The sequence below is a fragment of the Strigops habroptila genome, chromosome 11 (assembly GCF_004027225.2).
Source record: "Strigops habroptila isolate Jane chromosome 11, bStrHab1.2.pri, whole genome shotgun sequence".
In the NCBI taxonomy this organism is placed as follows: Eukaryota; Metazoa; Chordata; class Aves; order Psittaciformes; family Psittacidae; genus Strigops; species Strigops habroptila.
This window is the reverse complement of record NC_046360.1, coordinates 10,014,626-10,039,351: the sequence shown is the minus strand read 5'-3', so window position 1 is coordinate 10,039,351 and position 24,726 is coordinate 10,014,626. Positions and strand designations below refer to the sequence as shown.

Sequence of the window (24,726 nt, the reverse complement as noted above, 5' to 3'; positions counted from 1 at the left end):
GGTAGCATCAGCGAGGCACGGCTGGAGTGGGGGACACACACAGGGTTCCCCATGCCACAGCATTAGGCAGCCCTGGCCACCCTAGAGCTGGGGCTGTGTGCTTCAGGAGAAGGTAATAGGAGTAATGGTAACTTACAAGCTATGGTAAATTAGCAACCTCAAAGGAGAGGTTGGTGCTAAGCACTGAGGGAGAGGGGCTGTTATTCCCCTCGCCAGCCTTGGCTGATGCCACAGGGGTCAGGAGCCCACTGTCACACACAGCATCCCACCACGGCTCTCACAGGGTAAATGCTTGTTTTCTAACGTGGTCCTGTGGGGATGTGTCACACTGCAAACAGGGCCCTTGCGCAACATCCTCTAAGCCAACATTCATCTCACTCCACTAGATCTCAGCATGGTTTTCAGTTCAGAAGATAATTCTTTGGTCGCTCAGTCTCTGCCCAGTGCTGCAAAGTGACACCTGAAGGACATCTCTGTGGGCAATACCCCTGCGCACTGGCAGTGAAGTGACTTTCCTCTCTCCCAGGTATTTATCATTTCAGATTTCCACACAAATGGACGAGAACTAAAGAAGCGCAGACTGAATTCAATCCCCCCCCCACAGAGCCCACAGCGTTTCAGAGCTGTGTGATCTGGGGAAGGTGACACACTGGTTGGGCACAGGGACTTCTGGGACTCCGGAAGATAGAGTGGCTGAGCCACTCAGAGCAAAGTCACCCCCAGTCAAACCCACCTCGGCTCAGCTGACACCTTTTTATCAGCGCTGTGCCAGAGAGCTGGTACGTCATGCACAAAGCCTTGGAAAGAGCCACAGGAACCTCAGGTAGAGGGAACTGGAGGATCAGCTCTTTTAAAGGATCATTACAAGGGGTGGTGAAAAGGCTTGGATACTGAGCCGGGAGCTTGTTGACTGGATATGTTACAAATGAACACTTTCAGAGGCTTCTTTTTATGCTGCTTGGCTAAGACTGCAGCTCTGAGAACTCCTTAGGAATGGGGCTTACTGTGTTAGACTCTTCAGTCTGCCAGAGCCCAGTGAACAAGCTGTGTCTCGACATGAAGTATTGGACCTGCTGCACCACACACCTATATTCAGGGTCATTGTTCAGATTCAGAACTGTGTGATAAGAGTTTTTCAGTTCCTTGGCCAGAAAAGGAGAGGGGTTGTGTACCCCTCAGTTCCCTGTGCAGTTTAACCTCTAGAGCTGCCACACAAGCACCAACACGCTGGAGGTGAAGGCTTGTACTGTGGCATGTGCTTGAGTTCATGTGAAACTTCTTCAGTGCAAAGAAATCTCAAATGTTAAGGGAATGGAGAAAAGGAGCGGGAATGTGGCTCTGCACAAGTAACAGCCTGAGAAGTCTTTGTGCTTCAGAATGGCCACAAGTCCCTGTTCTGAGATATCACTGGGAAGAGTATTGAGCAAATTGTTGAGGTGGTAGCAAGGTGGTAGCGAGATTAGCAGCTGTGGGTTCGCTTTGCTCCTGTATTTATGGCTCAGTTGATCCATCAGTCCTGTCTGGACTTCAAAGATCTTCTCATGTGCCTCCTTCCTCAAGTTTTCCTCCAGTTTGCTGGCTGCACTGCGCAGCCCACACAGCTAAAGAGGTGTTTTCATCTGGTCATGTTATATGGCATTTGACTGCATTATTCCTGGCTCTAGGCTAGTGCTTCTAGCACTCTGTTTTCATTTGGCTCCCTCACCTCAAAGGCTGTTTCTCTGGCCTTTCTTTATCAGCTTTCTGGAAACAGGACTGACACAGAAAAAAACACAGTAGGTTTTGCAGTTTATTTTAATCATTTAGAAAAGGTCACAGACTTTATATCTGTTTTTTTAAGCATTCCTCCCATTTTGTGTATCCCAGCTTCATTTTATTCTAGAAAGCACAGGCCCTCACCTACTTCCAAAGAGCTCTGGGCAAGAATTGAAGAAATTGAATCAGAACAGCACATTAAACTGGTGACTCTCCATATTCAAGTGAAAGGGAGTGGACACCAAACAGATATTGCAGCGAGGCAAGGCAAAACTCTTGCACAGCTCATTGGGTTTTGGCAGGGAGCTCTTGGGGCTTCCAGTCTATAGGAGCTGGAACCAGCCAAGATCAAATGACACAAATGAGCAAAACGGGGAAGGTGGAGGGATGGCAAAAGGCAAAGTACAAGACGCTTTAGCTTCATGATTTAGAGTTAAAAAGCCAGAAAGGCAGATTTGTGTACAATTCTATTGTCATCCACGAAGTTAATCTGCTTTGTCCTGTGTGCACAGAAGGGCCCAAAATGCCACCAGTCACTGCACACAGCTTCATCGGGAGAGTGAACCTACAGCTCAGGTGGGCTTGGAGCAGACAGGGAACACTACGGGAAAAACGGTTTAAAATCTCCTCCTGTCACCATGACCACGCTGGAGCGAGGTGTGTTTATCCTTTGGGACACTGGCAGCGGAGGAGCACCAGACAATGAGTTCAGAATGTAGTTCCAGCTTGGTTTTGATGGCAGCTGTCCTTGCAAGAGCACAAGTTCTTGTTTAAAGAACTTTTGCCTTATTAATTAAACAGAAAATTGGCTCAACACCCTCTTCCATGGAGCTCTTGTACTACAAGTATCATAGAGAAGAAAGAAAGCATTTTATGTGCTTTGGCTCATGCAGTGCTTTTGCATGCACAGCAGCTCTATCAAGATTCTGGAGGGAGATGTGTATCAAGAAAGGCTCTGATACCAAGCCCAGTTTGAGGTTTGTCAAGATTAGCACTCTGTGCATTAGGCTCAGATTATTTCTCTGCTTCTACTTGCACAGCTGTGCGAGGTGTCCATTCTGCTGGCAGGAGGTTTGCTCTCAACAAGAATGGGAAAAGCTGGAGGTCAGGAATCTGGTTAAGCAAAGCACAAACATGCCAACAGGAGAGTGCAGCAGGGCTGGGCAGCTTGGCTGAGGCAGAGAGGGAAGACCACTGTTATTCCAGTGGTGCAGCAGCCCAGATGGTGACTGTGGTAAGCTGCAGTTACAGAGGAAATGGTGTTTGACAGTACAACATAAACAGGCACCATGAACCCCAGCTTGTAATGCCTGTGCCTAAAGTTGCTGAAGCAGCCACACAGGCTTGCATTAAGGTGACTGACACCTCACACCCAGCATTCTATGCAGCTAGTTCTGTGGATGGTGTAACCAGCCAGCAGAGACAAAGGGACTTCCAGGTACAACCAGAGCTTAACAAGCAGGAAGACGAACCCCAATTCTGCAAGCTGGAACCCTCATGGCTCGTACGTGGAAATGGAAGGTCACAGGGACAGGAGGACAGGAAGGCAAGAGGGTACAAAGGGACACACAAAGGCGAGAGGCTGCCCAGGTGTGGAAGATGACTCAGTGGACGCTTTCTTCCCAATCCTGATCACAAATACAGCTATAGCACGTGGCGAGTGTAACCATCAACTTCACTGGAGAATCTGACTTGACAGAAGAGTAACTCAGCTCCTATACTGGGCACCCTGCTTACCCTGGGGCTGGCCAGTACAGCTCCCTCTGCCCCCAGTGCTGGCCCAGCCTCGGCAGCACTCATCAGTGGAGAGAGCCTGGCTTAGATGGCATCTATCGGGGTGACAAAGCTATTCTGGGGAAACGACAGAGCACTTGGTATGGTTTGCAGAGGGGGACTGTGCTTGGCAACAGCTTCACCTAGAAAAGCAGCTTCCCTCAGCTGTGCAGGCTGTTGTTTGTAAAGTACTGCAAGAATCTGTGGTTAAGCATCTTTACAGAACTAACCCCATCATTCCCAGAAGCTGGAGGCCTCACTTGGGTACCTGCGCAGCCCCCTGCTCCAAGATACTGTGTCCCTTTGCTCCCATGGGTGACACAGCAGCCTCTGGTGGCTCCAGGACCCCTGGCAGGGTCCCCATCAAAGGCTGGGTCTTGACCTGCCTCTTTAAAAGAGCAAAAATCTTACAGCTGAGTGTGTTGCAAAGTGAAAGCCATTTTCTACAATGATTTTTCTTGTTTCAGACAGATCTGTTCTGCCATAGCCTCAGGAAAGCTTTGCCCTTTCTATAGTGCTGTGGCTTGGAAAACTCAAAACAGGAATGGAAAGAGCAGTTCTGACTGGCCCCAGTTCCCAGGAGACTGAATCACCTCTGTCCTCAAGCAGAACCAGTGGTGTTGGAGCATGAAAGAAAAGCCTGTAGCGGTCAAGAGGAGAAAGCTCACTGCAGCCGGAGATATAGTTTTCTTCCCTTTGAAGTTGCAGGAAGGCTGTGAGTGAAATGCATTCTGTGGAATGGTGTTTCTGTATTTTAGAAGAAGATTTAGAAGAAAATCTAAATCTTTTCTTTAGAAAAAAAGATTTAGAAGAAATCTTTTAGAAGATTTTTTAGAAGAAATGCTGAAATACTACAATAAGTCTGCACAAAAACAATGCATTTTACTTAGACCGTGAACCCCAAATTCAGGCTGCCTGCTTTAGGAACTGCTGCTTGAAATTCTCCAGCAGTTCAGGTGCAATCTTATCAGTGGTCAAGTTCTTGATGTTCAAGATCTGTTCGTGTGCTTCCTGGAAGAGCTGCTTCCCCACCGCCTCTTCCACCTGCCTGTGCCATGCTGCTAGCTTCGGCCTCTCCTGAAAGGGGTCGTAGCCAGCACCTACAGTCTGCAGAGAGGCAGCAAGAGAACCCAGGAGTGAGTCAACCAACCACTGACAGGGGTGGGACCACAATGAAGCACAGATGCTTTTGGCTCAAGGCAGCAGACACTTGTCACATTGGGTGGAGCTCAGCTCTGGTTCTTAGCTCATAGGAGGTAAGTGGTGTCACCTCCAGCTGCTGTCCCCTGGGACATGCAGTGAAAGAGCTAACCCAGGAACTGCCTAATGTGGAACAGAGGTCAATATGTCTCCTTCAAATACCTGTAGTTCTCCTGGTTAGGTTATGATTTATCTTTCTGAGGAATTTTGTCCTTTCTGAGGAAATTTGTACTTCTACAGGAAGAACTGTCCTGTCAAAGTAGGTGTTCCCTGGCAAATTACAGTCAAAGTTAAAAAGGAACAAGATTTAACTCCACTAAAGAGTTAACTGCAGAGAGAAAGATCTGCCATTAAAGAGGTGGTGGTGCCTGGCCTGCTCACAGCTCATTGTACACAACCAGCAGTGCTGGGATTGGTGCTTACCTGCATGAGCTCCACCAGTGCTGCGAGGTCCGCCAGCGAGATCTCATTGCCTGCGATGAAGGGCTTGTCCTGCAAGAACTTCTCCTCAAACTGCTTCAGGACAACATTCAGGTCCTCAATGGCACCTTCCACTTTCTCTGGAGGAGGTGGCTGGCCTGTGAGGAGAGGCAGCAGCACCTGGCAGGGAGGAGAAACAAGCTGCTTTTCACATGTTTCCCTACAAACTTCACCCACACACTCTCACTGCCGCTTCTGAGGGCCCCTCACCAGCCATGCACTAGAACAACCGGTACCACTGATCTCCTCTGGCAGATTAACATTAATTAATGTCTGTCATTACTTCCTGGCTGTTCTTGTCCCCTCCCTAGAAAGTCTGAAATCTCAACCACGAGGGTCTCCTCTCAAGGGAAGGCTGCATCATCTGCAAGCAACTGCATCTTGTTTTCCAATGTGAGTTTCGTTCTTTCCATGATGCTGGGCAGCAGACAGTGAGCTGTGCCTAGGGACAGCTGCTCACCCAGCACAGGTTTGCTCTGCACCTCACAGAGCTGTGGCTGCACCAAGAAGGATTTGGGCCACTTCAGTTAGGCTCGGCAGAGCAGCCAAGTCAGTTCAAGATGTAGTTTTGTTCCTGTCACCTGGCTTGTATATTTGCTCCAAAGGGCCCTGCACACAGAAGGGCCATTGCACTCACAGCTCTTAGTTTTTGGTATATAATGTCTTACCTTCGTTAAGAACAGCTTGCTGCCCTTCTCACGGATGTTGAGGTGATGCCACGACAGGTACTCATCAACCCTAGCCCTTTTCTGCAGGTCAGATGGGTACCAGTGATCAGGAGTCTTGAATTTCCGGACCATGTACAGGAGGATTGCAACGCTGCCCAGTGAGCAAGACACAGCCATGAGCTGATAATCCAAGATTAAAACACCTCATCCTTTCTTCTCCCCCAAGTTGTGTGCTGCTGGACCAGCCGCAATACAAACCTGATCTGAGTCAGGTAGAAGTGCAGGACACACAAATGTTAGTGAGGCACAGCGCATGAGTTTGTGCTGGCTTGACCAGCGAATGCACAGTGCACTGGCAGAATCTAAGCATTAGGATAAACAATACTGCAGTAGGGGGTTAAGCTTGTTTGAACCTCACCTCTCTGCTAAGGTGAAAGAACCATCTCTCAATGCGGGCACCTTCATCAGCATGTTCACCTTCCGGAACTCCTCCGTCCTCTGCTGCCCTGAGGAGGGAAACAAGAGAGCTTACTTGACAGTGTTGCTCAGGACCTGTCTGCAAACACCTGAGGAGTCTGTGGGCACCATCTGGCCTCAAGTTCCTGGTTTTGATTGTGCAAACACAATCTTGTTTAAAAGCAATCAGAAAGTGCCGCAGGGTAAATAGAGAGTGGGCTTATTGCCTATGCACCAGATCCACCTCTTAACAAAGGCCAGAATGGTTAAAAGTCCTTTCACACCAATAGCACTTGCCAACTCTGGGCTCTATCACCTCTGCATTTGTGCCTGGAGGTACCTGTCCCATGCAAACACCAAGCACCCTGGAGGAAAGGGAACTTGGTATCGGAAATATGAACCACAAGGACAGTGAGAAAGCAGTTGGTTTTGTTGTTTGGGTAAGTTTTTTTCCAATAAATGTAATTTATAAAAAAATTTATAAATGTAATTTATATTCAACTCTATTTTTAGTCCTCAGATGAGAAAAAATGTCTATGATTCCATATAAAGCCATGGGTACTTTATTACAGATCTATCAATCAGCTCTCTGACTTTTGCATATCCTTTATCAGAGCACATATGGATTTGAGTTTGCTTTTAAGCTATCTTGTAGGTGCCGCCCAAAAGGTAGGCAGAGTGAACCTAGCAGGAGGAGGTGCTTTGTTCATCTGAGGTCTTGATGTGCTCCACTGCATTTGAACCCAGTCCCAGAAGCCTTGTTTTATGTGACTCGTTCATGCCAGCCTTTTCCAGCCACTGGCTTCAGTCACATGTGTGTACCTCTGTATTCAAGCTTCTAACATGGCACATCTAACCCTGTGCCATGTCCTGCTGCATGAGTCACCTGAGGGTCTGTGTCAGAGGAGGTGCTCTGGAAGCCATTTTAGTTTTCCCAGTACTTGGCAAACCAGATTTGTGACTATTCCCCCGCCACTTGGCTCACAGCCTGTGTCCACCATCCCCTTTCACACAGACACTGGGATGTCCTGCATGAGGTGTGCCTATTCCAGGCCCTCAGGTGTCCCTGCAGTGTCGTGATATCTATCTGTTCTTGCTCTTTCTACTTATTTCCTTGAGACCTACTGGGGTCCCAAGAGCTTTTCTGGGGGGACACATTTAACCCACTGGCTCAAATCTGGGTGTATGTTCCCTCACCTGGTCCTTACATATAGTGCAGTGAGGCCACCTGCACTGTGCTCTTGAGCAAGCACTCATTTGGGGCTGGTGTGCCCATAGTTGTGTGCCCAGCAGCTGGTTATGGAGCTAGCCCAGCTGTGGGTGCCAGGAGTGCTTCCCTACAGCTGCAGGATTGTGATGTGCCTTTAGCATTCCTGTAAGCCAAATTACCCACCTCAAATCCATTGCCCAAAAGCAAGCACTGATGCCACGAGACACAGAGCATTCAATTTTCTTTCAGTCCCAGTCTCAGTATTTCAGTTGTTCCATTCTCCTTGATGCTCCCATTGCTTGCCTGCCAGTCTCATCTCCTCTGCACCCATGTCCCACCATAAGTTCATGTATTGGGGAAGAAGGGGAAGGACACTAAATGAGCCTGCCCCCAGCTACAAACAATAGCAACATGTTTTCTGGCATGGACAGGTGGGAGGAAAGCTGCAGTTAATGTGCAATTGATGCACAGGGGATCAGGAGTGCAGGGGAACACCCAGAGACTAAACCACAGCACGCCTGAGGTTTCTTTGAGTCACAAACTGGAGCTTCTTTTGTTCCTTTATCAATTTCAGCCCCAGGAGCCTCTCATCTTTCGTTGGTTTTAAGCAATACTTACCGAGGCATTTTTAAGCCTGATACATTACCTTTATTTCAAATCCAGGAGCTCTGGAAAGGTTGAGAGATAGCTTTTACCGGCTTCAGTTACAAAGAAGACACAGATCTTTGGACATCCTTTGGTGAAAATACATGATACTTCCTGGGCAGGCTCCTACCAATTACCAGTTGGTTTTCATACAAACTAAACCACCTTCTCCTCTTCATTTCTCAGCGTTCAGGTCCCTGGCAGCTGCACAGCCTTGCTCTGCTGCCTTCACTGTCTTTGCAAGCCTGTCCTCAACCCTCTCAAAACAGTATCACCACAAACAGCTTGACCTGCTGAACACCCAGAGGGGTGTCAGGCTGTCCTGCCCTACCGCACATGGGGAGCCACCTGTGAGCTCTGAGCGTAAGGACCCTCCCAGGGGGCTGTCAACCCCTGCCAAGAGGAGAAAAGCTGCTCAGCAGCAACTGCTGCTGCTCATCAGAGTGCAGTTTTCTAAGGCAGTTGTATTAGCAAGAACTGCACACCTCGGCTGTGCTCGCCCATACATGAACATCCCATCTCTGTTGCTTTTGCTTTGTTTCTCACATAAATGGGGAATGGCCTCACACATCCAGAGCCCTTCTCAGAAAAGCAGCCGGGTTTTTTGGAGAACCATTTTCTGACGGGGTGGGGCTGATTTCAAAGATACCACAATACCACACACCTCTACAGAGTCGTACTTGTTGCAGAGGCTCCCTCCCGTAGCACCGAGGGGCAGGACTGAGCCCCCCGGTCCCACCCGCGGCGCGGTTCTGTCCAGGAAGCCGGGTCCCGCAGGCCCCGGACACCCCTCGTCCCCGCTCACCTTTGAAGAGCTCCACCTGCTTGAACTCGAAGGGGATGTTGTTGCTGCGGGCGAAGATGTAGACCGCCCGGCAGGGCTGTGAGAGCAGGTCCAGGTACAGCTCCAGCCCCATCCTGAGCCTGATCGTGCTGCCGCTGCCGCTCCTGCTGCTGCTGCTCCTGGTCCCGACCCGCCAGCACCGCGCACCCGGCCAGGGCGGAGCAGCCCGGCCCCTCCCGCAGGGGCGGAGCGCAACCCCCACCCGGGGCTCCTGCCCTCCGCGGTACCGGCTGCGGCCCGGGCCAGGCTCTTCAGCCGAGGGGTCGCTGCTCGGAGTGGGACCGCCCGGGGCGGGCAGGACCGTTTCGCGTAGTGCCAAAGGGCAGGCGCGATGGCACTGCCTCAGGGCAAACGTCCGACCAGGCTCTGTTGCCTCATACTTAACTCGGGCTTTTTTTAACGAACTTAACTGCCCTGAACTGCTTCCATAAGAAAGCCGGAGCTGGGATGATGTCATGTAAGTGCACAAGAGGTGGTAGAGCCTTGTTTTGCTCAAGGTAACACGCAGCTCTTGCCTAAAGAGGCTGTTCTGCTTCTGCTACTCTGACACTTGCCTGGGAACCCCGTGCTGTGCAGAGGTTTCTCAAGAAAGACTCGAGAAAGCAGCCACACAGCACAGACACACAACTTGACTGCTACAAAACAACCCCACGTTGCTCCTTTAGAAGATACAACCACCCTTTCTGACACCCATCCCTCCACATTCCCAGCCCTCCGTTTTGCTCCAATGACATACACCAGCCACTGCTGGTGTACGTTTATTTTGTTTCACAAAACAGTAAGTCAGAGCCAAGTCATCTCCAACTGAAGATCTTGCAGGGTAACTGCAGGCTGCAGTTAGGTTGTAGCTCTAAGCGTTCTGCCAGGAGCAGCTAAAAATACCAGTGGTATGTGTCAAATACAGAGTTATGGCTTGTGGTGATACCAGCTGACTCCAATATGTATATTCATTCCAGACACCAGACATTTCAGTCTGCATTAACACCAATCCAACACTCAGTAACACCTGCTGCTACCACTAGTACTGATAGGTGGAAGAAAGAATGTAGGCAAGAAAATTACACTAAAGGCATGAAAAAACCTTCAACACTATCTCTTGTTCCCAGGAAACTTTATCAGACACTGTTTTAAATATACATTGCATTTATTTAAAAGTCACGGTCACTTCAGCCTAGAGCAGCTCTTCAAACATGTTTCTGCTCCAGGCACCGTATAGGTGCTTGTGTATTGGCAGCTGCACGTGCAGTGAGCCAGAACCATTAGCTGTCCCCGTTCAGAGCCAAGGCACAGGCCTCGCCGTTGGAGGCCAGCAGTTCCATGAGGCCTCCACTCAAGAGCTGCGTAATGGCTTCTCTTTAGTGGTGGCAGTTTTAGATACGCAGTGGGATATGATGCAAAGTCCTCTCCAAGATAACTGTATCTCAAAATGTGGGGTCATATTTAGAGAACAATGGACATATGATGAAATCAGCCATATGAGGGCCTCTCCTAAGCACACAACCGCATACCAAGAAGAAGATAAGAGGAAGTGAACCAGCCATAAAGGAGCCTCCTCTAAACACATAGCCGCATATCAAGAACAAGATAAGAGGAAGAAAACAGCTGCAGTCAGATACATGAGAGGAACACCAGGAACTAGATGAACCAATAAGGACACTTATCGAGCTGCGTGATTGCCTCGTTCAAAAGGGCTTTTACCAATCAAAAGGCGTGTGGCCGCATGTAAGGATAGAAAACTCTCTATATAAAGGGATAGTGAGAACAATAAAGCGGCTTCTGCTTGATTCACATTGAATTGTGTGGAGTCCGTTGTCGTCTCTCCTTATCAAAATTTATTTATTTTTTTTTAAACCAGTAGCTGAACTCTGTTCACAGTGACCTTGAAAGGGGAACTAACTCTGTAATAGTCGACTTGAGCAATGATACGGTTGAGGAGCCAACCATTCAGAGACTGGGTTTCACTTTTACAGTGCTGAGTAGCACTCCAGGACCTGTCCCATTCAGCAGCTTCTGTTCCATGAAACAGCCTCCTCAGCATTTATTCACTCACGCTCGCTTCTGTGCTTGCTCATTCTGTTCAAAATTAAAGTTGAGAAGGTGACTGAAGATGACCCTGGCTCAGAGCCACACAGAAGGGACTTTGGGGAGCAATGGGACAATTTAATAATCCTTTTTGCCCTAATTCTCATTCCTACAACTCAAAATCATCATTTTTCAAGGACAGATGTTTATCAGGAGCTCTCAAATTGGAGCACAGAACACTTGCCCAAATCACACAGCAAAGAAAGCCCATTATGGATCCCCCGTTTACCCATCTGGCAAATTAAATGCTACTCCGCTTTTAACTGAGAGCTCTCAACCTTCCCACTTGTTTATAAAGGAGGGCATGCACAAAATACTTTCCTGGTTTGGAATACCCAACTTCTAGTCAGCATGGATGTAATTTACAGTCTTAAAACTGTATGACAAAAGGCTTAATCTCTGCATTTTGTTTGCCTTCCTCTGGGTAGTTACCAAAGGTAAAGAGGTAACTCCAGAGGTAAAGAGAAAGGCAGAACAGAAAAAGAAACACCAAAAATCATAGAATCATTTAGGTTGGAAAAGACCTTTAAGATCAAGTTCAACCATAAACCTAACACTGCAAAATCTAGCACTAAACCATGTCCCTAAGTGCCACATTTTAAATACCTCCATGGATGCTGCTTATCTTTCCTTTAACATTTCGTCTTTCTCCCACCCTCACCCTTTCACAGTATTTCATAATGATGCAGCCACAAACGCTGACTTTGCACTGAAATGGAAATGTCTCAGTTAAAGGAAAGGAGACTGGACACTGACACTTGTCCTAGTCATGAGTTGCAATTTTCTTCCCCATTTCCATTACCTTGACTGTCTTCTCCAGCTTACACAGAGCTTCCTCATATCGCTGCACCAATGGCTTTAATGAATTGCCCTTCACTGGGTGCTTTTTGATATCTTGGATGCCAGCATCCTTCAACATCTGCAGAAACCTACGTTCCTACATAACAAAACAGACACAGGAGATGAGACACCCCACTGCCTATTGCCTAGAAAACAAGCACATTTTGCAATATGCTGCCTAGTTAGGAAATAATTGAAGTTTCCAAGTACAATGCTCAGCTGACTGGAAAAGGTAGGAAGTAGCGTGAACCTTTATCTTCCTTATGCCCCTACATGCGTCCTTATCAAAGGAAATCCCACACCACCAACCTACCTGAATTCTAAGGACCAAGCTGAAAGCAACACCCACTTTCCCTGCACGAGCCGTTCTTCCAACTCTGCAAATGAAAAAGGTAGTATTAAGTCAGTTTAGCCAGAGTCACTGGCATTATCAGCTCCAAAGTCTGATTCTGAAATTCTCCAGAATCACTTAAATCTGAGGGGTTTTTTGAGGTTAACACAGCAGAAGTAGCCCTATGTTACAATGGACGATCATTTCCAGTGGTTGTTCACAGCTGCTGAGCCACTACAGTTTTCTGATCATCTAGAAACCCAATATTCAATACTGCCCAGGACAGGATTTCTAGCTCCCGTAAAACACATTTTCTATAATAGGGTGCTAGTTCTCTGTGTCAATACTGCATTACTCTGGTGATGCTACAGGCTTAATTTTCCTTACAAAGCTATTTGCTTATTGAAGTAAAAAAAATAAAAAAAATCAAAAGCTAAAACCCCTTTCTAGTGCATGTCACCTTGCCAAACATTTCAATGCAAACCAAGCTCAGACATCTTCCTTTTGCTCCTGGTTATCTTACCGGTGAATATATGTCCTGATGAACTGCGGCGCATCGTAGTTTATAACATAATTCACTGCTTTAACGTCAATCCCTCGTGCAGTGGCATCTGTGCTGATTAACCTGTTTTTAAATGTATAAAAAGTCATTTTCAGGTCACATCTCTTGCACTGCACACACAAGAGTAACAGGTGAACACAGCACAACTCTTGCTAATCTCTGTTCAAAGTGGGCAGCCAGCCTCTGACCTCTGAGCAGAAGAGCAGAATGGAAAGTCACTCCTTAGTGTCACTGGCACTAGTAGCTGTCTGCGGACATCCGAGCATCACTGCAGGCTTATCACCTACTGTTGTGCATTAGAAGTTACTTGGTGTTTCCAGGTTCTCCAAGCATGTGACACTAAGCCAGACAGCTCCCACCACATTAGAGGTCACAAACCTGTGAGCTATCTAAACATTCCATAAAGGCACTGAACACAGGCAGCGAGGTGCTAAATTCCAGCAGTCAAGGAGGAATTTAAACACCAGGTTTTGATAAACAGAAAAACCAAGAAAGTAAGCATTTACCCCTCTTCTCAGAGACATTCCACAGATTCAATCCCATATAGCTACCAAAATCACAAAGCAAGTCAAACACATGGATAGAAGTAATCTGTATGCCAGTCTTATCAGGGATTTCTTTGGTAGGAAGTACCAACAACATTCATATTCTTCCAACAAGTGCCAGGTGCCTAGCACACACATTAAATTTAAGATTTTCAGAACTGTGTGTGTTCCGGGCAACTACATGAATAAGCAGTTGCATTTACTGCTTGTTACAAAACAACACAGAGAAATCCAGATTGAGGCAGGATTATAAGAGGCCAAGTTACATGCAGAGTAAACAATTCAGAAGTCACAAGTTCAAGTCTCACACCCATGCTGTAAGTTGGTTCCTGCACGCTTTGTGTACAGAGGACCCCACTTAACTGTGTTCTTGGTTCTACCTAGCTTTTCACACCAGAAGTAGCCTATAAGATGTGCAATAAAACTCTAATTTAAGATGCTCACAGTTGTATTTTTCCTTGTTCAAACTCCTTTATGGTTCTCTGTCTCTCATTTGGAGGTAGCCGAGAAGAAAATTCAGCTACAGGGACTCCACCAAAGGCTTGAACCAGCAGGAACAACCTGTAGGTAAATGGGATCAGTCATTTCTTTACCTCTGTAACACCACTTGACAGATACCCACTATAGTGATCTCAATATATTCACCTGTGAGAAGCTTCCCTGGAGTTGGTAAAGCACAACACACGGGTAAATTTCATTGTCAGCATGAAATGCAAGAGCAGCAAAGGCTTGGAATTCAGGTCACAAGGCACATAACATTGCTGCAGTCAAGAAAGAAGAAGTTAAGTTACTTCTTGCCAAGGCAATCTTCTCTGAAACCCACTACCTGTCCATGACCTACATGTTTTACAACTGACTAATAGCAGTAAAACAAGCCCCCACAATGCCACCCCCTTTAGAGCAAGTCATAGTTACAGGATACAACACAAGGTGGAGATGGGAGATCTGTGGTGGTCTAATGTTTTCACCTCTCACAGCAAGTAACAACATGCACTGCCTTCCTGCGTACAGAGTGACCTGTATCTACATGCTTTGAAATGCATGTTATACTTATGGACAGCTGATAAGTGCTACTACATTATTATTACTTCATATCTCCACTCCCTGAAGTGTTGCTGGTAAACTTGATTCTGCATGAAAAGAGTTAAAAATATATAAATAAATCAATCCAATCTTCATAAATTAACACAAATTAATGAGAAAACAAATGTGCAAAAGCAGAGCTCTCTGAGTCGTAAATACTCCCAAAGTATTTCAGCCAGCACCTCTGTAATGCAAGGAACCACAGGGTAAAAACATAACTATATACTCCAGAGCTAAACACATCTTCAAGTATTATTTATTCAAGAGAAATAATGTCATACCGAGAGCCCCTCAGGGAGTGTGAATTTCTTATTAGTATCTTGATCTGTCTCTGTTCCATCTCCGAGCGTTTTTTTCTCAGAATAGACAGATGTGAAGAGGCGAGGCTGGAATAAGTCCAACTGCTGCAGTTTCTCGGGGTCCTGGGTGAGTGTGGCTGAAAACAGCAGTTTCTGTAAGGGTATCCGAGGATAGCAGGAGCTGAAATAAATGGCACACGGAAACTGAGCTTTGAGGATGGGACAATGGAGTTCCTCCACAGGTGCCTTCAGATGATGTTCTGAGGAAAGCAATTAACTCTTTTTGATGCTCTTTTCCTGGGGGCCTTTCCCTGCAGGTTCTTTTGCACCCTTGTTTTATGGTGGAGTTCAAAGACAGAACTGGTCAGCACCGTCAACCAACTGCACCACCTGTTACTGCTGGACACATCCTTACATTCTAGTTACCCATGTCCTTATTTTCTAGTTGCCTCCTTCCTTGGTCACTGTTCGCAGTTTCTGACACATTTCTACCATGCTGTATGAAAATAGTAGCTGCAGATAAAGAGTTTTCTTCCAAACCCATTACTCAGCTTGCCAGAGGCCATCACTATAGTTACTGTGCAAATGAATCACACACTTGCAGTATTTGTGCATTCTTTTGATGTTCCTTTAGTCTAGTTAAGGAAAGCTTGAAGAATACAACACTTAGGCTTCAATCTAAAAGACATCCTCCAACATCAGCTGTTTAATGCCTGCTTTTTCAAGCTGCTTTGAAAAAGCAGCTGCTTTACTTTGGCAGACATTTCTCAGAGTAAGGAAGCTTTGGGAATGCCTGTGAGAAAGTATTGTGAAGCAGACAGTGACATGTAAGTTCTGGTGTCCGCGCTATCTGTTCAAAGAAATGCATTCTGCAACTCACCTGGCTGCTGTTATAGGCCCTGGTTTGGTCCTCTGAAAAAGCATGCTGGAGCCAGAGTCATTTTCTACTCGGAATGCAGCTTTGACAATTTGGTTCAGACAGTTCTGGTGCATGTCATCGATCATACGGTCAGCTTCATCTATGATCTGAATTCACAAGGATGAAAAGCACTACTTGTTAAATACTGTCTAGCACTAGGGAGCTTTTATTTTCCTTTTGTATCTATAACAAGCAAGCCAGAATGTAAGATAACAGAAGCTTCTAGCTAGCCTGACACTTAAAAATAAACACGAGTTCATTTGTGCATAAATCCGTGTTTCTGAGTAAGAGAGAAAAATCTCCATTTCCTAAATAATATTGTAACTATGTCTCTGCACAGACTCCCATATGGTGGAAGCTACAACAGGCTGATAATTTAGCTTGACTTCGACCACCGATAAGGCTTTACTCTAAGTTTGTGTTTGCAAGAGGCTAAGACAGAAAGGGAAGTGGGCAGACACTTGAGTGTCATGAGTTGGAACAAAACATCTCAAGACTGCTTCCCGAGCAATCAAGTGCAGACCAGGCCCATTCAACAGTTCCAACAGAGAAGTACTTATGTATCATGCAAGAACAAAGCAGAATTACAGCTGTAACAGATATTGCACTAAGATGGGAGACCTGTGGAGTTGACTCACCAGGAAGCGAAGCTGCGTCAGGCTGAACCCTGGGGTCTGGCTGATGTGATCTGTGAGCCGCCCTGGTGTAGCCACAATAATATCAGCCAGGCTGCAGTAGCCTGTCACTCTGAAAGAACAAGCAGCCATTAGTAAGTTTCTCCCTACACCACAGAGTATGTAATAGAGACCCCTGGCCAGGAGACTGTAAGATATTCCTACTATTTAATTAACAGAGAATTAATAAAATTCCAATATGCACTTTACTTCAGAGAGCATACACAGGCTGTGCTGGACACTAAACCCTGTTCTCCATTGTACTGCCTCATTTTCAACAGAAAGCACTGCTCTTTAAAAAAACTTAGCTGCAGCAAAATCCCATAGCAATCATTTGTACCTGTGGGTAACCTGTGGGTTAATGTTTGCATTCTACTCAGCTGGCAAAGAACCTCACAAATCTAGTAAAGTATCATCACAGAAAAGGGGTAGTAGCAGGCACTTTGACAAAGACAGAACAACCAGTTTAGCTTATAAACCCACTATCCAAAATCATTATTGCATGATGGTGTGATGTAACAGCCTAGATTTTGACCTCTGCTTACTGAGATGAAGTAGTTTACAATCTCTAGAAACCTTTCAAAACCCTTTTAACCTACTTTTTCTGGACAAGCATCTCCTGCTCCTTTGCAAACGATTTCTGGCCAGTAATCAAAACAACCTTCAGACCCGTCCCATCAGTGTAAATGTTGAACACTTTACTCACCTGCAAAGAGATGAGCTTTGTTAGCCACAATCAGTTAAAGTAATACTTCCCATTACACTAACACCACCAAACCCACTTTCAGGTCTTCAACCTGCTTCACAGAACAGCCACGGAAAGTATCAACTGCACCAGTCTTTCCCTCACCCAATTCTGCTCAGCGAGAAGGTGAAGAGCCACATACCTGTTGTGCCAGTTCTTTGGTGGGCAGAACCACCAGAGCTCGTACTTGGCAAACTACTCGATCTAGCAGAACCTGCCAGAACAAAGGCCAAATAAGTCTCTGAAAGCAATGGGGAGTTTTGTATCTAACCTAATGGGAAGAGATGGGCTTGATACATCCACACGGAGTTTTATATTTCCATTTTACTCCCTTCCACCCTCCCAACTCCTCATTCTGTGCCTGCTATCTGAGAAAAGGAGTGAGATACTAAGACAAAGCAAACTTATACAGTTTCCTCAAACAGCTCTAAGCTAAATACTGCTGCTTTGCATCCCCAAATTCCTTGGCTTTTTGACCTACTCCCAAGTTCAAATTTCACTTGAACAAAAGCAACCCCAGTATTTTCCCTACAGACATTTCACTAGGGGTAAACTCACCTGGACTATGGGTATGACGAAGGCCAGGGTTTTACCACTGCCAGTAGGTGCAGAGACGCAGATGTCTCTGGGGCAGTATCCTCCCTGCCCCAGCAAGTACCCATTGGATGCACTCTGTAGAATAGCAGGAATCACCTCTGCCTGAACTGAACAAAAATGGAAACAAACTACAGAGTTAATGTATACAGAAAAGCAATTAGATACAATCTGAATCTGTTTCCACATGCTATTGTTGCTACAGATACCAGAGGCAAAGAAATCAAAACCAGCTCTTACTAGAGATGCTATCTGGGGTTACCTAGTTCTTTTTCACTCATGGGAGCTTAGCACTGAATACAGAGATTTCCCTCCAAAGATTCAACTACTTCTAGTGCTCATCTAGGATGCTACCGTGTTAAATATTGTTTTCAACTCATATCTGTCATCTTGTTTTCATGTTAGGATGGCACTGGGCAGATTTAAAACTGGTGAGTATTTGTCTATAAGCATCCTTTCACTGAAGTACAAACTACTCTTTACATAAACACAGAATACGCAACAAGGCAATGCAGCCACATCTGCCAAGCAGCAAAATGCACAACTGCTGTAGTCTTTGGAGTAAGTCAAGTTTGCTTCAAAATATACAAGGGCTGAAGCAAACAGCTTTGGCTGTCATGCCTGAACTCACTCCCTTCCCTGCCCCATGACAAGCCCTAACAAACTGGCCAACTTTGGTTTATCTATGAGATTTAGCAGGGGATCTAGGTCCATGATAAGAGCATACTCCACAATGCATATGACTTCAGTGGACACCATCTTTACCAGACAGAGCATGACACTGCTTGATTCATCTACTACCAAGTGACACAAGCTGGACTTGAGTTACGAGAAAACACAAGCTGCTGCTATCAGCAACCTGTTAAGATCTCCCAGGACAAAATAAGCAATAGCATTTACATTAAAACGTTATGTCACAGCATACTCTAAAAGATAAGATACATGCTGGTTTTCCAATATAACACTGATGGGTCTCTGGCAGAGTTTAAGCCTCCAGGCTCAGATAAACCAAGTAATTGACTGAAGGTCAGAGATCCCACCTTCTCTTCTCTCTCATTGCCTCCGCTCCTTGTCCCTGCTTCCAGCTGTGCCTTCTACTTAGGAGCTGACACTTATTGCACTTACTTGCGAAACTGGTAAAATAACGGAAAACACATTTTTTATTTTTCTTGAGTTGTTTCCTGCTGCTTTAATGAGTTGTCTGGGGTCCCAGAGAGGACCATTAGCAGCAGAGATGGTGGCAGGTAAGGAACTAAAAGCACATGCCTGGCAAAAGTAGATAAAAATGGGAAGACTCAAGTAACACCTCCCTCTTTGCAGCTGTGAGCCATTACTTCAAACCACCATATTTTGTGGAGCTGCACTTACGACTTGGTAACAGACTTTAATTACTCAGACTATACAAGCTTTGAACATGAAGGGCTAAAACTAGTGCAATCACTTGATGCATTAAACTTGGATCTGTTCTGTATTTTACTTCACTGACTACACACAATAGACAGCAACAGACTGCATGAACTACATAAGTCAGTTTAGAAAGAAACAAAAGCACTATCAAGGTACCTGGAAAGAAGGACTCTATCCCATTCACTTGCAGCTTTTTCAACAGTCGAGGATGAATTCCTGGGAAATCTCCAATTGGAAACAGATTATCTTTGATACATTTTTGCACTAATTTGGGTTGAGCAAGCCAGTGTGGTAAGAAGGGCTGAACCTAAGGTGGGGGAAAGGAGAATTAAAAAGCATTTTTACCATAAAACAGGCAACAACATATGTAAAATAAGCTGCTAAGATGCATATTTCTTCCCGACCATCCTCAAAATTCAGCCAGGCTACTTACCTTCTGCACTGGCTTTCTATCATAGTCTCCAAGAACCATCAAACTGGAGGGTGGCGGTTTTGCCTCTTCCTCTGAGGCTGCTAAGGACAGCTCCTCCTTTGTGCTTTGATTTCCTTCAGCTCCTTCACTGTTCTCCTCCTTCCTTGTTTCAGCTCCCTCTGTTTCCTCATGCCTCTTCTTCCTTTCAGAAGACTTATTTTTAAAGTTGCTTCTGTTTTCATGTTGTTTGATGTCTTCTTCAGAATCTGGAATTTGGGTAACAGGAATGCAAAGCTACAGGCCAGAACATGCCACAGAAAAGGGATGTAGGGAACATTTCACAACGTAGGACTTAAGCAACAACTTGCAAGCTCCTCTTTCTTCCTAATCCAAGTGCAAAAGCCAAACATTTCTTCCTTGGTCTGGAGGCAATTGAAGACTGAGGTGACATGCTTCCCTCCTTCCCTTATGCTAAACTCATCCTCAAAGTCTGCAATATGGGTCTTTCCCCTAAAGAAGGAATTATCTGGGGAACATATTAAGCAGAGGGAAGCAAAATTCACCAGTAGGTAAATTCAGCAAATTGCTCAAAAGGCAAATTATATCTACTCTTGAGAGCTGTCAACCACAATGAATCGAGATCCTACAGCCTCGGTTTATGCTTACCTGCTTCAGTCCTCTCTTGCAGCACTTTCGATTTTCGTCTATTTTCTTTCTTCTTCTTCGAGGGACTGCTACCATCTGCTGACCCCTCAGTGCCCGCCCGGTCTGCAGAAGAGCTGCGAGGCCGTTTCTTCTTCAGACGCTTCTGCCCTGGCGCACAGGGCTGCTCTTCACTCTCACTTTTCTTCTTCCTTTTTCCTCGCCCGGGTTCACTCCCGGGGCTCAGCCCTCCGACCCCCGGGCACAACTCGCCTTCCTCTCCCTCGGGCTGCGCTTCCTTCTGCTTCTTCAGCTGCCGAGCCCGTGCCTGCTGCTGCAGCCGCTCCAGCAGGACCCGAGCCCGGACCTGCGCCTCAGCCCCCTCCTCCTGATCCTCCTCCCCGCCGTACCTGAAACAGCCCAGACAAAACCCCCTCAGGCTCCGGCACAGCCGCACAGCCCCACCGCTCCCCCCAGGCCCAGCGCGGCCGCGGCGGGACGCGAGCGGGGCGCACCTCCCGCAGGCAGGCCGGGCCCTCCGCTACCTGTTGATGCAGAACAGCGCCATGGCCGCGCCGCGCGGGCGCACGGAGATGACGCCAGCGGAATCCGCGTGGCGGCGGCGGAAGGCTCCAGAAGGCGCGGAGGGAGGAGGAGGGCTGAGGTAAAAAGACGGCGGAAGGAAGCGCGCCTCGGCACGGCGGGAGGTCGGCACGGCAGCACAGCGCCACTGCGGGGAAAGGGCTGGCACACAGCGCAGAGGCGCACCACAGGCCCCAGCACTTCTTGCTTGCACCAACCCACACGGCTGGTACAGCACTAAAGAGAAGTTCCTGAAGCGGCACATAAAGGGCTGGCTCAAGGACTGCTTCTGCTGTGGCAATGGAGGCCACAGCAAAAATCCTCAAGAGCAACAAGAAGCCCTGAAGGGCTTCTGGAGCTGAGCAAGGTAAAAAGGTCACTCTGGAGTGCTGTCCGGCACCTGCCACTCAGTCAAAGCATACTGTGAAATACCATGTCTGAGAAACAAGCAAACCCAAAGCATTCAATTTGTTTGCTTTAGCAAAGTGAAACAGATGTTGCCAGTTGCCCAAGTCCATCTCCAACCTGCCACAGCCGACACCAGACAGCTTACTTCTAAATCTTTATTTGTTTTCTACACAGAGAAAATGGAGGAATGTTGAAGCAGCAATATTTAAACACACTAACAAGGAGCCATCGATCTCTGAGAGTGCACAAAATGCAACAGAGGGCCATTTGTGCAGTGGTCTCTGCTAAGGGGCAGGGTGAGAGCAGGTCCAGGAGCAGCCTCTTCAGACATTGGGAATGCTCTATGCAAAGGTGGAGCCATTCCAGCCCACGTTGGCAGCGTTCATGTCAAAGTAGTTGATGTACACCCTGTGGAAGAGGCACAGGAAGACACAAACAACCACCTTATTACCTCATTTATCTAAATAACGAGGGAGACAGGACAACAGGACAGGAGCAATGCTTCCTATTCCTCAGAAGAAATGTCAAGCTTCATTTTTACTGAAATCTAGCTATCTTCTCTGGTAAAGCCTCCAAACTCTTAATATTCCTCAGAGTCCCTGGAACTGTACTACTACTTTGTTTAAAAATACAACTTATTCTTCAGTCAAGGACTGTCCAGACACCATACAGCTTTTGGCTAGTGGCCTGTCAAGAATTTCCAGAGATCAAAACTGTCTGGTTCCAAACGCTGCAGTACTTCACACGTGTCAAAGAGGCAGCCTTACAAAAGCCAAGCAGGCCCTCAAGGCCAGTTCTGCACTTCTCACTTCTAACCCTACTTTCCATCTTTTGCCACTGCACACAGATGCTGCCCTAAGGCTCCACAGCCTGTGAGAGAGCTGTTCACAGCCTTCTGGTTTCTACTGTGTCTTTCAGATCCAGCCTATTACTGCTCCTCCTCTGTGCTTTCAGCCATCCATCACCAGATGACAAGACATGACACCTCAGAGGGAACTTGTCAGTCCTCTGGTATTTTTCCCTGCTCTGAGAACAGGATGCTATTTAACAGGGGACTCTAAAGGGAAAGGCATCAAACTCACTGGACATGAAAACATTGCAAATGATAATTTGGTATTTTCTCAACCACATGGACTTATTCCTGGCTTTCTGTATGTTGAAATAACTTGTCAAAGCAATTTCAGAAAGCCAGATAAATAAGGCTAAACCCATGTCCCAGCCTTACCTGTCTGCAGATACATGCAAGTGCTTGGAGATCAGATCACACAGGAGCTTGGTGTAAGTCTTGTTCTGCTGCCCTCCTATCTTGCCGATGCTGTAAAGGCTGCAGAGCGCGCAGGGATCAGTGGAGCCCCCGAAGGACATCATCTGATCAGGTATGATGTGCACAGCTATGTACTGCGGGAACAGAGCAAACGGTTACAGCAGGTTTTACCTTCCCTGTTGCGATGCAAACTTGCTTTGTGTACCAACTGAGGCAGCACAATTATGTGCTGTGTTGCAGCCCGGGCAGCTCCCCAGCGCTGCCCTCTGGGCCCTTCCTGGGCTTGCGGGAAGCAGTAAGGGCTCAGGCACTGAAGCCCACCGGGGTGGCACGGTGGTGGCCCCCAGGCTGCAGGGATCCCCTCGGCCTGGCTCTCGGCTTTAGGAGTGAAGGTTGTGTTTGGGGGAAACCGCAGACAAGAGGGATACTCCTGCCTGCCGCTACACGGGGCAAAGAGCATGCGGCTGGAGATAATGGCCTTAGAAGTGTGTGCACGCCAGAACTCACACCGTCAAATCACAGCCTGAGCCACCGCGCTGCCTGCAACTCCGCTTTGATTTCTCAGGCTGCAGCGGTCTGGCCCAAGAGGGGCCGTGTCCGATCCCGGGATAACCGGGAGAAGACGGACCAGAGCTTGGTATCGGTTACTTCGTTTTGCCCGAGTCTCGCCGGCCTGGCGGGTACTAGCGTGTTCACCCAGACATGCGGCTGAAATCCCGACTCCCATCATGGGCGCAGCCAAGCCTCCAGCGCTGTAGCCATGCGAGCACTGAATTCCTTCGGGTCAGGCTGGCGCTCCGGGCGGCCTCCACGAGCCGCTGGGCCCAGGCACAAGCGACTAGCGCAGCGGGAAGTTCACCGTCGCGCCGCGGCTGCTTCGGCCCCGGGAAGGCCGCTGGGGCAGGTACAAGCCCTCTCCCCTTCGCAGCGCGGCCCGGAACCACGTCGTGCCTGTAGAAGCACCCGCGGCGGCCGCAGCCCCTCCGCCCCAGTGAGCGAGGGAGTGGGCGCAGCCTCGCGGCTCTCTGCCTCCGGCAGCATCGGCCCCGCCGCCCGCCCTCACCTGCGCGGGCTTGCCCGTGGCCTTGGCCAGCTGCTGAGTGAGGTCACCCAACAGGCTCTCGGGTACGGCGTCCTTGCAGACGTTGGTCTGGATAGCGAACATCGGCATGGTGGCGGGCGGGCGGGCGGGCGGCAGGAGCGGTGCGGTGCAGCGGAATCAGCGGCAGCACAGTGGTGCGAGGCGGTCGCGGCGCCGCTTTTAGTGCGCACGGGGCCACGCGAGCCTTGAAGGGGCTGCGCCGGCCTTAAAGGGGCCACGCCCGGTGGGGAGAGGAGGGAAATGGGGCGGGGGGGACTGTCTCCCCAGTCTGCTGCCCTTCAATGCGGCTTACGGCTTCCCGCCCGCGGCAGCGTCCCGGCCAGAATTCTCCCCACTTTCCGCTGTTATTCGTTTGCTCGGTTACTACCGTGCAGCATTTTTTGAGGCTACCTTGTAGGCTCTTCCCGGGAACCGAGTCCGGCCGCGCTGGGCGGCTCGTACATAACCTGCTATCGGCGCCTGTGGTTCTCCTGCTGTAGCACTCCCGCGGGCTCCTGCAGGATCAGGGCCAGAAAGGGCCAGAGGCCTTTGCCTGGCAACGTTTTTTTTTTTTCTTTTGCAAAATAAAGGCACATCTGTGCTTTTTTTTGTTTTAACTGTGTGTATAGCTTTAACACTATGTAAGCAGAAACGTCTGACTTTGTTGGCACGTTAATTATTTTCTAACGTTTTCCAGCCGAATTCGAAGTGATCTATTACTCAAGTATCCTCATTTTCCCATCAATTTTTTTCTACTGGAAAAAGGCAGAAGTGATTTATTTCTGCTTAGAAAGGGTGCGTGTCCATTCGGAGGTGAGAGGCAGCCTGAGAGATGAGTCCTGCCTGAGCTGTGTGATGTGGTGCACGTAGGTTGCGGAGAGCTCGGCTCCCCACCCAGCGTCGTACCCTGCAGCGCGGCTCCGCTGTGCTGCTTGAAATGACTCACAGGAAGGATCAGGCCCAGAGCCCTCTCCACAAAGGCATTTTACACACAGGAATAGAGCACGTGTTGATTTGTAAAACAGTTCCCGCACTGCTGCTGCTAGAAAATTTGACCATACATACATGTTACACATGTGAACACAGCCCTGGACAAAGAATAACGGTATTGGATGGGAGTACTTTGGAGTGGCACAGGCTATAATGCTCAGTACTGGAGAACTTTTTTCTTTTTTTTGTGATTAACAGTGCTATTAAGAACTGAAGATACATTTCTTCCCTTTGA

At 47.7% G+C, this 24,726-nt stretch overlaps 3 protein-coding genes across 3 annotated transcripts; all 3 read right to left on the bottom strand.

Moving 5' to 3' along the window:
• Window positions 1-1,772: 1,772 nt before the first annotated feature.
• Window positions 1,773-9,248, bottom strand: LOC115614071 (glutathione S-transferase theta-1-like). The gene is made up of 5 exons (XM_030500328.1): window positions 8,993-9,248; window positions 6,295-6,382; window positions 5,877-6,027; window positions 5,152-5,328; window positions 1,773-4,635 (listed from the first exon to the last, which is right to left on the bottom strand). Exons 1-5 carry the CDS (start codon window positions 9,102-9,104, stop codon window positions 4,435-4,437), a joined length of 729 nt encoding a protein of 242 aa, XP_030356188.1. The 5' UTR covers window positions 9,105-9,248; the 3' UTR covers window positions 1,773-4,434.
• A 908-nt stretch (window positions 9,249-10,156) lies between these two features.
• On the bottom strand, window positions 10,157-20,939 carry DDX51 (DEAD-box helicase 51). Its single transcript, XM_030500327.1, has 16 exons — window positions 20,712-20,939; window positions 20,191-20,576; window positions 19,546-19,790; window positions 19,269-19,419; window positions 17,670-17,815; window positions 17,254-17,325; window positions 16,966-17,072; window positions 16,331-16,439; window positions 15,654-15,799; window positions 14,756-14,954; window positions 14,037-14,152; window positions 13,836-13,952; window positions 12,808-12,909; window positions 12,267-12,330; window positions 11,916-12,050; window positions 10,157-11,104 (listed from the first exon to the last, which is right to left on the bottom strand). The coding sequence occupies exons 1-16, from the start codon at window positions 20,732-20,734 to the stop codon at window positions 11,078-11,080; spliced, it is 2,145 nt and encodes a 714-aa protein (XP_030356187.1). The 5' UTR covers window positions 20,735-20,939; the 3' UTR covers window positions 10,157-11,077.
• Window positions 20,940-21,297: 358 nt separating this feature from the next.
• On the bottom strand, window positions 21,298-24,112 carry MIF (macrophage migration inhibitory factor). The gene is made up of 3 exons (XM_030500326.1): window positions 23,484-24,112; window positions 22,382-22,554; window positions 21,298-21,564 (listed from the first exon to the last, which is right to left on the bottom strand). The coding sequence occupies exons 1-3, from the start codon at window positions 23,589-23,591 to the stop codon at window positions 21,498-21,500; spliced, it is 348 nt and encodes a 115-aa protein (XP_030356186.1). The 5' UTR covers window positions 23,592-24,112; the 3' UTR covers window positions 21,298-21,497.
• Window positions 24,113-24,726: the final 614 nt, after the last annotated feature.